The sequence below is a fragment of the Sciurus carolinensis genome, chromosome 19 (genome assembly GCF_902686445.1).
Source record: "Sciurus carolinensis chromosome 19, mSciCar1.2, whole genome shotgun sequence".
Taxonomy (NCBI): Eukaryota; Metazoa; Chordata; class Mammalia; order Rodentia; family Sciuridae; genus Sciurus; species Sciurus carolinensis.
Window position 1 is genome coordinate 1,401,312 of NC_062231.1, and position 12,302 is coordinate 1,413,613.

Genomic DNA, 12,302 nt, shown 5'->3' on the forward strand with positions numbered 1-12,302 from the left:
CTACCAGCCTCCACAATGGGCCTCACCACCATCCGAACAGCCTCCGTGATAGGCCTCCGCGATCTTTGTGACCACACTCAGGCCGTCGGAACGCCCTCTGTACACAGTCTGGCCGCGGTCACATCATCAGTACTGTGGAGGCCCTGGAGGTCACTGCTACTCCAACACAGCGCCTCCATTCCTGACGTCAAAGTCCACATTAAAGCCCTGCAGAGCTGGGCACGGTGGAATCCCCATGGCTCAGGAGGCTGAGGCAGGAGGATCTCAAGTTGGAGGCCATGTTGGGAAACTTAGCAAGACACTGTCTCGAGATAAAAAATTTTAAAAGGCTGGGGTGTGTGGCTCAGTGGTAGAGTGTCCCTGGGTTCAATCTTCAGTGCCGCAACAAAAAGAGACAGACAGACCGACAGAGAGAAGGAAAATCATGCAGGTGCTGGATCAGCCTGCACCTGATGCTGTCTCCCTGGTCCTCGGAACAGAGGGTTCACTTTCCTGCCTAGTGCAGCCCCAAATCCAGGTAGGATTTAGATGGGCAAAAACTGGCAAATAGGGCGTTCAGTCTGTGGTGACATCAAAAGCAATGGTGTGGTGTCAGCAAGGGTCCCTATTAATATAGTACCTGGAGCCCCACCTTCCTGAATACATCTTAGGTACTAGTTTGACCTTCCTAGCTTAAAATCACACAGGAGGGAAAGAGAGCTACTAGTGCAGTGTGTGTAAAATGAGTGCTAAATTAAAGAATTTATTTAATTGGTTAAATAATGATGGGCCAGGCGCGGTGGTGCACACTTGTCATCCCAGCTCAGGAGGCTGAGGCAGGAGGATCACAAGGTGGAGGCCAGCCTCAGCACTTCGCGAGACCCTAAGCAACTCAGCGAGACCCTGTCTCTAAATAAAATCTAAAAAGGGCTGGGGAGGTGGCTCAGTGGGTAAGCACCCCTGGGCTCAATCCCAGGGACCAAAAAGAAAAAGGATGAACACAGGCAGCCTCTTCACGGTCCTCACGGAGAGCAAGCCCTGTGCTGGGAACGTCCTGGGCCCTCCAAACCTCACTGGCTGGAAGATGGGCTTGCTTCCCTTTCCCCCACTGGAGAGGGGCTGCTTCTGTCTGTTTGGAGCTTTGCTGTGGCCAAAATGCCCACCAGCACAGCCGTAGAGGAGGAGGAGTGGATTTGGGGCTCAGGGTGGCCGAGGGCTCAGTCCACAGACGGCCGGCTCCGTTCCTCGGGCCTGAGGGGAGGCTGAACATCATGGAGGAAGAGTGAGGTGCAGGGAAGCAGCTCAGGACACGTCCCCAGGGACTCCCCTCCTCCAGCCAGGCCCTACCCGGTCAGTCCATTCAAACTCAGATGAACTGGAAGGTCACCTCAGAACAGTCCTGCACTCACTCACAGGAGCTTGTGGGGGCCTCAGCCCCAAACCCCACACCCTCCCACCTCCACGCTTTGCGGACAAGGACCCTCACCCACGACCTCCCAGCTCAATATCAGAGCCAGGGCTGACTCAGGCCCAGCCTGTCCCTCCCAAACCACTCAACCAGTCTGCCTTGCTCAGCAGCTGCGGATTCCACTCTATACTGTTCTTTTCTTTCTTTTTTTCTTGGTACCCAGGATGGAACCCAGGGCTGCTTAACCCCTGAGCCACCTCCCCAGCCTTTTTTATATTTTATTTAGAGACAGGGTCTCGCTGAGTTGCTGAGGGCCTCGCGAAGTAGCTGAGGCTGGCCTCCACCTTGTGATCCTCCTGCCTCAGCCTCCCCAGTTGCAGGATGACCAGTGCCGGCCACCACGCTTGGCCTGAGAGCTACTATTCATCAGTTACTCCGTTGGTTGATGCTGCTCAGTAAAGTTTTAGAGTTTTCTTGACACATGTCTGGCAATTATTTGAATTTGAAAGTCAAGAAAATTTCTTGAGGAATCTACATCTGCAAGGTCTTTGGTTTTCTTTCTTCAGTCGGTAACGCCCGATGGCTTCCCTTTGAAGGTGAGCTAACGTCGCGACTCACACCTGACAAGCTGGGGTGGCCCCCAACACTGTCACTCAAAGCCGAGGGGTCCCCACTTGCTGTATCCCTCAGATCACCTGGGGTGGGGAGCGACCAGCCACAGTCCCGAGCAGCCCAATGGAGAGGAGCACACGAGGGTCACCACAGTCTCCTGCCAGTGCCAGGTTCACGTCTCCAAAGCACCTGCTCCGGCCGTCAGGGAGCCCCACCCAGCCGAAACCTCAGCAGCCCCATCCAGAACTGTCCAGTGAGGCCACTCCCACGTTCCTGACCCACAGAAACCATGTGGGAAAAGAAACGAATATGCTTCCAGGCACAGGGGTGCACACCTTGAATCCCAGCAGCTCAGGAGGCTGAGGCAGGAGGACCCCAAGGTGGAGGCCAGCCTCAGCCACTTCACTAGGACCTGAGCAACTCAGCGAGGTCCTGCCTCTAAATAAAACAAAAAGGGCTGGGGGTGTGGCTCAGTGGTCAAGCACCTCTGGGTTCAATCCCTGGTAAGAAAGAAAAAAAGAAAGAAAGAAAAAGAAAGAAAGAAAGAAAGAAAGAAAGAAAGAGAGAGAAAGAAAGAAAAAGTATTTTAAGCTGCCAATTTGTTGTTGTTTGTTTGCTGAGTTACTTAGAGCCTCTCCCTGAGTTGCTGAGACTGGCCTCGAACTCTTGATCCTCCTGTCTCAGCCTCCCAAGCCGCTGGGATGACAGGCGTGTGCCACGGCGCCTGGCTTTTGCATTTTTCTAGAAGGGCTCCCGAGGGATTATTCAAATGGTCTGCAACTCATTAAAAATGTTTTCTGGGAAATGCTAATGTCCTCTCTCTCACCTTCTGGCAAAAATATTCTGTTGACCTTAAATTGCCCGCATCCACCAACCAAAAAATATCCTGCAGTTCCACAGTAGGGACACTAGGTGGCGAGCGCGTTCACCGAACGCAGGGAGGGGTTGGTGGGGATTTCCAGGGCTCTCCCGGCCCGCGGCCAGGAGTTCAAGGGCAGCGCCTTAGAATGTCCCGTCCTCGGGATGGGGGGGTGGGGGGGGTGGGGGGGTGGTTCATGCCCTCCCTTCACCTGTGATCCCATCTACTTACCTAATATTTTTATAAGAATAAGATCTCTTAAAATTATGCAGGAATTTGGGATTTTTTGATTTGGGAGTTCTTTTTTGTTTTTAGTACCAGGGATTGAACCCAGGGGTGCTTAACCCCTGAGCCACCTCCCCAGTCCTTTTATATTTTATTTAGAGACAGGGTCTTGCTAAGTTGCTCAGAGTCTCACAAGTGGTTGAGGCTGGCCTCCGATTTGCGATCCTCCTGCCTCAGCCTCCCAAGTCGCTGGAATTACAGGTATGCGCCACCGCGCCCTGCTAAATAATATAGATGTACTTTAGGAAGGGAAGTTACCTGGTGCAATTTAGTCAAGAAACCATCTCCCTGTCGTACAAGGACTCATTACAACAGGTAAAGGGGCCCTCTTCACTTCTGACCAGATGCAATTGGTCAGAAATGTTCCAGAACCTGAGGGGACAGACTGAGGTGAGAGGTCAAAGCACAAGGACACGCTGGCACCCCTGTAATGTGTCAGGCTGTGTTCAATCCTTTTGCTCATCCGAGACTAAAATCCTCCTTCACCAGGGGGTCTCGGAGGGTTCCAGTCTCACACTTCGGTTCCTGATGGCATCTGAGAAGCCCCCGTCCCTGTCGCCTGGCCTTGGAGAATTTCCCAGCACCCCTTTCATGTCAGGTTGACTCTCACAGCACAGGGCATTTCTTTGCTTGTCTCCATTTTACAGATTTGGAAACTGAGGCAGAGGTGGAGACTATTGCCGAAAGTCACAAAGCTACTAAAGAGCAAAACTGGGTCTGGAAGCTAGGCACATGGCTCCACAACGCAGCTCCAAACAGCCTGATTGACAGAGACCATATCTGCCAAGAACCAATAAGCAGGATTTCTGGTCCAAGGAAACCCCACCCCTTCCCTGGCTGCAGAGGCTGAGGTCATCTGTTTCCCCCTGATTGTGGACAGACTGAAAACTGCTACGTAAACAGTCACCACCTCTAAATTCTGCTTCCGATGAGAAGGAAAAATTGACCAGGCATGGTGGCCCACCCCTGTAATAGCAGTGGCTCGGGAGGCTGAGGCAGGAGGATCACAAGTTGGAGGCCAGCCTCAGTCACTTGCAACTCAGTGAGACCCTGTCTCTAAATAAAATATAAAAAGGGCTGGGGATGTGGCTCAGTGGTTAAGCACCCCTGGATTCAATCCCTGGTATCCCCCCAAAAATTGAAGGGTTAGAAAAAGACATATCATTGTATCAGAAATCAAAAGTGAACAGGGGTAACTATACTCACATCAAATTAAGACTTAAGTCGGAAACGGTAAAAAGAGAGGAAAAGGCTATTACACATGGATTAAGGATCCCTTCAGCAAGAAGACAATGACAAATATACACTCTCCCAACGCGGGGCCGCCCAACTACGTAGCGCAAGTAATATCAGCTCTAAAGAGACAGACAGACTTCGACTCATTGATAGTTGATATTTGAGGACCTGAATGTCCCCAACTAGCCTCAATGAAGCTAATCATACAGAGAGAAAAATCAACAAAGAAACATCAGAGCAAAACTACACTGCACAGTCGATGGACCTAATAACCATTTATACAACATTTCCCAACAGCAGCAGATACACATGGGTAGATCATATATTCGAACACAAACCCAGACTCAACAAATTTTTTCTTTTGGTCCCAGGGATTGAACCCAGGGGTGCTTCACCTCTAAGCCACATCCCCAGCTCTTATTATATTTTATTTAGAGACAGGGTCTCGCTAAGTTGCTTAGGGCCTCGCTGAGTGGCTGAGGCTGGCCTCCACCTTGCCATCCTCCTGCCTCAGCCTCCCCAGTTGCTGGGATGACGGGCGTGTGCCACCGCACCTGGCGATACATTTCAAAATGACTGGAAGAATACAAAATCCCCAACGCCTAACAGTATTTAATGTCTGGTTATGGTGGCGCGTGCCTGTCATCCCAGCAACTTGGGAGGCTGAGGTGGGAGGATCGCAAGTTGGAGGCCAGTCTGGGCTATTTTATAAATGAAAAGAGCCCCTTCCTCCTCAGGATGCTTGGCTGGTACTGGTGCACACTTCTGGAAGACAAGGGGTTATGGCTCCATTTTACAGAAGAGGAAAGGCGAGATTCAAAGGCGCAACCAGGAGGACGGCATCCCAGGGTCTCCTCTTCCAGGAAGCCTTCCCCTCCGCCTGGGACCCAGTGAGTCCGCCTGGGCCTCTGTTCTGCAGGCCCAGCTCTGACAGCCCTTGGGGTCCTGCGGGTCAGTTCGGTGGGATCCCCTTCCATCCGCAGGGCAGGCCTGGGGCTGCCTCAGGACCCCAAGGGCCTCCTGTCCCTGGAGCCAGACCCTCAGGGCTGCCCTCACAAGATAAGTCGGCTATTTTCACCATTTCCTTCCTGCCACCCAATCGGCCACTGTCAGCCGCCTTCCAGAGCGTTACCACCGCAGCCCCAGCCCAGCGGCACTGGCCGCCAAAAGGGAGCCCTGACCAGAGGCCTCGCAGGTGAGTGTGACCTTGTTACCCAGCATGCCATGCCGGCGGTGGGGGCAGGCCATCTGGCTCCCTCCTTCCCCTTGAGAAGACCCGTGGGAAGAGGCTTTCTTTCTAAGAGGCCACCAGCCCCTTGATTCCATGAATGTTCATGGGAGCCTGCTGGGGGTCAGCCTTGGTGGGGAGAGATCTGCTGCAGAAGGGAGACAGCTGGGCGCCATGGCTCATGCCTGGAATCCCAGCAGCTTGGGAGGCTGAGGCAGGAGGATCAAAAGTGGGAGGCCAGCCTCAACCACTTAGTGAGGCCCTAAGCAACTCAGCAAGACCCTGTCTCTAAATAAAATATAAAAATGGCTGGGATGTGGCTCAGGGGTTAAGTGCCCTTGGGTTCAATCCCTGGGACCAAAAAAAAAAGAGAAACAGATCCTGTGTCCTAGTCCTTGAGGGAACAGGACAACCAGGAAGAGGCTAGGAGACATTTATGTGGGTCTAGTCTCTGACACAAGCAGCTGTGTAACATTAGGCAAGCCTCTTTCCCTCTCTGGGCCTCCATTTCCCAACTCTAAGTGTTAGCCTAGATGACTGGCTTTTTTTGGGGGGGTCCGCCCCTGCTTCCACCCAGCAGGACACCCCCTGCCATTTTCTTTGACACCAAGCATCATGGGAGAATTCACTTAGTTGACCCAGGCTGTGGGGGACGGATTGGACCACGTGGTGTGCAAAGCACGGCTCTCGCCTGATCCCAGGGGCTGGGGGCAACGTGGAGGCCCTTTCCGGTCCCGAGGGGACCCGGGCTGAGAAGCATATGATACTCACCTCTTCCCCTCACCCTTGAGCAGGGCTGGAGTCTCTGCTGGGGACCAGGAAGTCCCTGTCCCTTCTGTCTTACTCAGCTTGGTCACTACTGTGACCAAAGGACCCACCAGCACAGCCGTAGAGGAGGAGGAGTGGATTTGGGGCTCAGGGTGGCAGAGGGCTCAGTCCACAGACGGCCGGCTCCATTCCTCGGGCCTGAGGGGAGGCTGAACATCATGGAGGAAGAGTGTGGTGCAGGGAAGCAGCTCCCCTGGGGACCAGGAGGCAGAGAGACTCCACTCCCAGAGGCACACGTGTCCCCAGAGCCAGGCCCCAGTGCCACCTCCTCACCACACCACCTGCCTCCAGGTGCCCCCAGCGGATCCCCCAGGGAGCCAGGCACTGACCGGGTTGAGGCTCTCAGGACCCGACCGTGTCCCCTCTGACCCTTCCTGCAGTGTCCCCACGGGGGCTTCTGGGGACACCCACGCCCCAACCCTTCCCAGCCACCCGACTGTGCCGCCTTCCCAGGGAGGACCAGCCAGGCCCTGCGCCCTGTGGTCACCAGCCGCTCACAGCGACCGAGGTGAGTCCCCTGTCCCCAGGTCGGTGCCACGCCCTGGGCCGGGGCCACCGCGAGGCCCGCTGAGCCAGTGCCCTCTGCCCACAGCCGCCTGCCAGATGCCAACCTGGGCTCTGCTGGGCCTGCTCTGGGCTGTGGCCGGGGCCACCCAGGACTGTCCCGCTCGGTGCTCCTGCCAGGCCCTGGAGTCCATGGGGCTGCGGGTGGACTGCGCGGGCCGGGGGCTGGCGGCCCTGCCCGCCCTGCCTGCCCACACGCGCCAGCTGCTGCTGACCAACAACAGCCTGCGCACGGTGCCCCCCGGCGCCTTCGACCGCCTGCCACAGCTGCAGACCCTGGAGGTGGCCCACAACCCCTGGCACTGTGACTGCGGCCTCGCCTACCTGCGCCTCTGGCTGCAGGACCACACGCCCGAGGCCCTGCTGGTCGCCCACTGTGCCAGTCCAGCCCGGGCCGCCCGCCGCCCGCTGGGCCAGCTGACCGGCTACCAGCTGGGCAGCTGCGGCTGGCAGCTTCAGGGGTCCTGGGCCTACCCGGGGGTCTGGTGGGACATGGCGCTGGTGGCAGTGGCCACACTGGGCCTGGCTCTCCTGGCTGGCCTACTGTGCGTCTCCACAGAGCCCTGGCGCTGAACCCAGCTGGCCTGTGGTCACCTCCAGGTCAAGAGGTCGGGCCCGGAAGCAGCTCCCCACACCCCACCAAAGCTGGTCAGCACAAACCATCAGAATCCCGAAATGAGTAGGGTTGGGGACGCAGCTCAGGTGGCAGAGCGCTTGCCTCACGTGCACAAGGCCCTGGGTTCAGTCCCCAGCACCGCAAGAAATAAAAATAAATAAAGTGGCCACTTAGTTATTTTCTGTAAGTTCCTTCTGAGCACCTGAGTCTGGCTCCTTCTAGAAACTCCAGCTCAGATTCTGGACACACTTGGGGGCAAACCTGTCATTCCGGCGACTCTGGAGGCTGAGGCAGGAGGACCACAAGGTGGAGGCCAGCCTCAGCCACTTAGCCAGGCCCTGAGCAACTCAGCGAGACCCTGTCTCTAAATAAAATATTAAAAGGGCTGGGGAAATAGCTCAGTTGGTAAAGTGCTTGCCTTGTAAGCACAAGGCCCTGGGTTCCATCCCCAGCACCCCAAAAAAATATATATATATATAAAAAGGGCTGGGGATGTGACTCAGGGGTTAAGCACCCCTGGGTTCAGTCCCTGGTACCAAAAAAAAAAATGACATTATCATCAAAATCTTCACACATCAAATTTTTTCCACATGGAGACATGTTACCTCAGGATAAAATTCCAAAAGTTAAACCAAAGGGCCGAAGGTCCAATTTCTTCTCCCTGCTGTTCCCAAATATAAAGTTGGTGTTACAATGCCGGATGAAGAAACGGAAAAAGTCTGCCAAACAGAACAGAAATCATTACTGCAGACACTTTGGAATGCAAAGGATTCACCCAGGGTGAGGATGTGTTCTGGAAAATGACCACACGTGTCCGTGTGTTAGGGAAGCGCACGCAGAGATGTGTGTAATTTCATTTAATTTTTTCTGTGGTCCCAGGGATGGAACCCAGGGGTGCTTAACCACTGAGCCGCATCCCCAGTCATTTTTATTTTTGATTGAGAGACAGGGTCTCACTGAGTTGCTCAGGGCCTCACTAAGTTGCTGAGGCTGGCCTCCACCTTGCGATCCTCCTGCCTCAGCCTCCCAAGCTGCTGGGATGACAGGCGTGCGCCACAGGACCCCACGGGAGAGTGTATATTTTGAACACGCTCCTGGCTGATGTCCAGGATGGAGCTTGCTGGCCCTGCTCCCAGCTCAGAGGAGCTAACTCGTGGCCTCTGATCATCCTGGCCTCCTCTCCTGGGTCCCTCTGACTAGCAGGACCCTGGAGCATCCTGGAAAGATGGAGGGCCAGAACTCAGCAGATGCAGTGGTCATTGTGCTGAGGAACAAACCTCTTGGAATCCAAGATGAAAGAGAAATGAGTGCGGTCAGAGTCGCTGAAGGGCGCCATGTCCTGCAGGGGGCGCTCTGGAGACTGCAGTTGCTGGCCAGAGCCCCCTGTGGCTGCAGGCGACTGTCAGGGAACAGCAGGGCCCAACCAGCGGCTGTGCTGGCTCCTGGTAGAAGCCCCAGGCTGCAGGGAGCCCTGGGCGTTCTGAGCAGGACGTGGCCCGTGGGGACCAGCACCCTGCAGGAAGGGTTGGCCCGGCACTGGAGCCTGTGAGCCCAGGAGGAGGGTGGAAACGGTGCCGGAGCCTCGGCAGCCCTGGGAGGCACACGAGGCAGATGCTGGGCCCAGCACCCACCCAGGCCTGGCTGGAGCTGGGGGCTCAGGAGGGAGCATACTCAGTGCTTCTGGGCCCCAGTCTCTTTTCCTAGTGTCACGTCCAGAACTGAACCTGGCTCCTCAAGGTTTGCCCCAGGGACTCCGCGATCCCATGGTCTGGGCAGAGGCCTCGGGTGGCCTGGGAACAAACTGGCCCATGGGATTGTGGGTGACTGGGCTCGTGGCCTGGGTGAGCCAAGGCCCAGTTATGAGCTTGTCCTCCAGGGCCACAGCGGGTGGTGGCTCTCCTTCCTCGAGTTTAGAGGGAGGACAGCAGGGAATTCCAACAGCAGGTCTTCCTTCTCCTTGGGAAGAGGATGCGCCTAGAGCAAGCCCATCCTGAAAGCCAAGTCTCAGGCCTGCAGTGGACTAAGCCCAGGGTCAGGGCTTCCTGGGATGCAGGAAAGACCCCACATTTAAAGAAACTGGGACCCAGAGTGAGGAGATGATTTGCCCCAAACCACACCACTCAGCGGGGTTGGAGTCCCAGGGATTGAACCCAGGGCTGCTTAACCTTTGAGCAACACCCCAGCCCTTTTTATATTTTATTTAGAGACAGGGTCTCGCTGAGTTGCTTAGGGCTTTGCTAAGTGGCTGAGGCTGGCCTCCACCTTGTGATCCTCCTGCCTCAGCCTCCTGAGCCGCTGGGATGGCAGGCGTGGGCCACCACCCGGCTAGACTGGATTTGATGGAGGCTGGTCAGTCTGTCTCGGAGCTGCACGTGGCAGGGCGGTGAGGTCCCTGTGACCCCCTTTTCCTGGGGAGGTGAGGCCAGCAGCCAGAGAAGCTGGAAAGCCCCCCACTTCAACTGAGTGAAGGGAAACAGATCTAGATGATTCTGGGCGACTCTGGGCTTCCTCATCCGGGGACCTGATTCAGGCACAAACCCGCCCTGAGTACCTACTGTGTGTCTGCAACCACTCTGGGACCTAGTGGAGGGACCCTGCTTTCCACCTGCTGGCAAACATCAGGCAAGGAACCTCGAGGCCATTGGCTCAGGGCTAGTCACCAAAGAGCCCTCTCCAGCGCAATTCCCCTTGGGGAACCTGCAGCCCAGAGAGGGGCAGTGAATTGCCCAAAGTCACACAGCATGCTCTGAGCCAAGACAGGACCCAATCCTAGGCCTCTTTTGTCCTTTAGTCTCTGACTCCTTGTCACCAAAGGGGATTCAGAAGAGGTCTGGGACCATCCAGAGGGGACACGGTCATGTGGGCCACTTAGGGGCTTAAAGATGAGAGGACCAGTCGCGGCGCCGTTGGTTGGTTTCAGAAATCCGTTTAATGGTGAAGAGTGGATACTCTGACTCTGTGCAGTTTCCATAAAGGTAACTTTTCCAAGTTTTCAAAAATAGATCTGATATAAAGATTTTTTTTTAATATTCATAAATAGGTAACGTGAAAAATTCCCAAATGCAAATGGCATCCTTGGGCTGGCTGGGACCCTCCCACCTGCCCCAAGTCCAGGCCCCCGAGGGTCCGGCTGGAGGGAGCCCCAGCTCCCGCCGCCCTCTTGGGGAAGAGTAACTGAATTCAATATGAATCAGGAGCTTTCTCCTGCACCTGCCCCCTGGGGCCTGTGTCCTTGGGGGCCAGATCCCTTCCCGGAAGGACAGAGAACACACGTCTCCAGCATCTCAGATCCGTTCTCTGCTCCAGCTCTGCTTTGCGCAGAAAATACCAGTGGTCCACCCAGACCTGAGGACTCTTCTTCTGCTCCAGCGCCCCACCCCCTGCCTGCTGGGTCCCTGCCTCCACCTGCTCCTGCTGTTGGGTAATTTATAAACAAAGGAGGGATTAAACTGTTCTCTTGCCCCAGAGGCCCTGGGCTGCTGGATGCCAGCCAAGCCTGCCACGCGGAACAACACAAGCAGGTTTTGTTTTCGGTCTCACACACACACACACACGTCCCCTTTTTCTTTACTCAAGCCCAGGTCTCCATCTGACAGAGGCCCAAACCCCAGAGGGACAGTGAGGCCCCTCCTGATGGGACACAGACGGGCCCTGCTGGATCATCTGTGGAATGCGGCTTTTTTTGGGACCAGGGATGGAACCCAGGGTGCTTAACCACTGAGCCGCATCCCCAGCCCTTTTTATGCTTTATTTAGAGACAGGGTTTCACTGAGTTGTTTTGGGCCTCGCTAAGTGGCTGAGGCTGGCCTCCACCTTGTGAGCCTCCTGCCTCAGCCTCCCGGAGCCTTTGGGATACAGGCGTGTGCCACCGTGCCCAGCTGATTTGTGGAATTCTAAGTGACATGAATAAAAGGACAGGGGTGGAAAGTGGAGACAGGGAACAAAGTGGGGAGGCCCAGGCAGGACAAAGGGACCTACAGGAAAAACCGCTGAGAGAAGCAGGGCCGAGGAGGCCCCGGATACGTAAATTTTGAGACCTGCCACATAGCAGGGTGGCCTGGGGCAGTGGAACAGAAGCCAGGAGGGCAGCAAAGTGCTCACGGAGAAGACAGGGGCCTGTGTGGGGGCTGAGAGGCAGGGCATGCACTGGGGGGGACCCAAGGAAACCCGGGATTGTTGTTTGATACCGGGGACTGAACCAAGGGGTGCTTGAGCCCTGAGCCACCTCCCCAGCCCTTCTTATACTTTATTAGAGGCAGGGTCCCGCTAAGTGTTGAGGCTGGCCTCCAACTTGCAATCCTCCTGCCTCGGCCTCCCCAGCTGCTGGGATTCCAGGCGTGCGCCACTGTGTCTGGCCAGCTGCTGTTTTTGGAACACCGGGTCCCTCAGGCATCTGAGGACCTCCGAGGCCTGACGGGCACCCTCAGTGATTAGCACAGTGTACCCTCAGCCGTGAGCCCAGCCATGGAGGCTCGGGGTAGGGCCAGCCACGGAGGCTTGGGGTAGGGCCAGCCCTCCCTGCCAGAAGCGTGGAGCAACTGAAACCAGCAGGCAGGGCCGGGCCACCCTGTCAACCACAGCTGGACCATCCCTCCATGCAGGTCCTGGCCCAGCCCTTCCTGTGTCGGATCTGGTCACTTCCTCTCTCCAGAACCACAAGGTTTCTCTACCCAAAAGGAAGTCTAGG

General features: G+C 55.9%; 1 protein-coding gene across 1 annotated transcript; it reads left to right on the forward strand.

Annotated features, from left to right (window-relative positions):
- Positions 1–5,063: 5,063 nt before the first annotated feature.
- Gp9 (glycoprotein IX platelet) lies at positions 5,064–7,730 on the forward strand. Its single transcript, XM_047534467.1, has 3 exons — positions 5,064–5,574; positions 6,816–6,943; positions 7,028–7,730. Exons 1-3 carry the CDS (start codon positions 5,162–5,164, stop codon positions 7,570–7,572), a joined length of 1,086 nt encoding a protein of 361 aa, XP_047390423.1. The 5' UTR covers positions 5,064–5,161; the 3' UTR covers positions 7,573–7,730.
- The last annotated feature ends 4,572 nt before the right edge of the window (positions 7,731–12,302 follow it).

Coding starts and splice junctions, on each gene's coding strand:
- Gp9 (XM_047534467.1), top strand. CDS start 5,162: ATGGCTCCATTTTACAGAAGAGGAAAGGCGAGATTCAAAGGCGCAACC. Junction 5,575..6,815: donor CCTGACCAGAGGCCTCGCAG/GTGAGTGTGACC, acceptor CCCTTCCTGCAG/TGTCCCCACGGGGGCTTCTG. Junction 6,944..7,027: donor AGCCGCTCACAGCGACCGAG/GTGAGTCCCCTG, acceptor CTCTGCCCACAG/CCGCCTGCCAGATGCCAACC.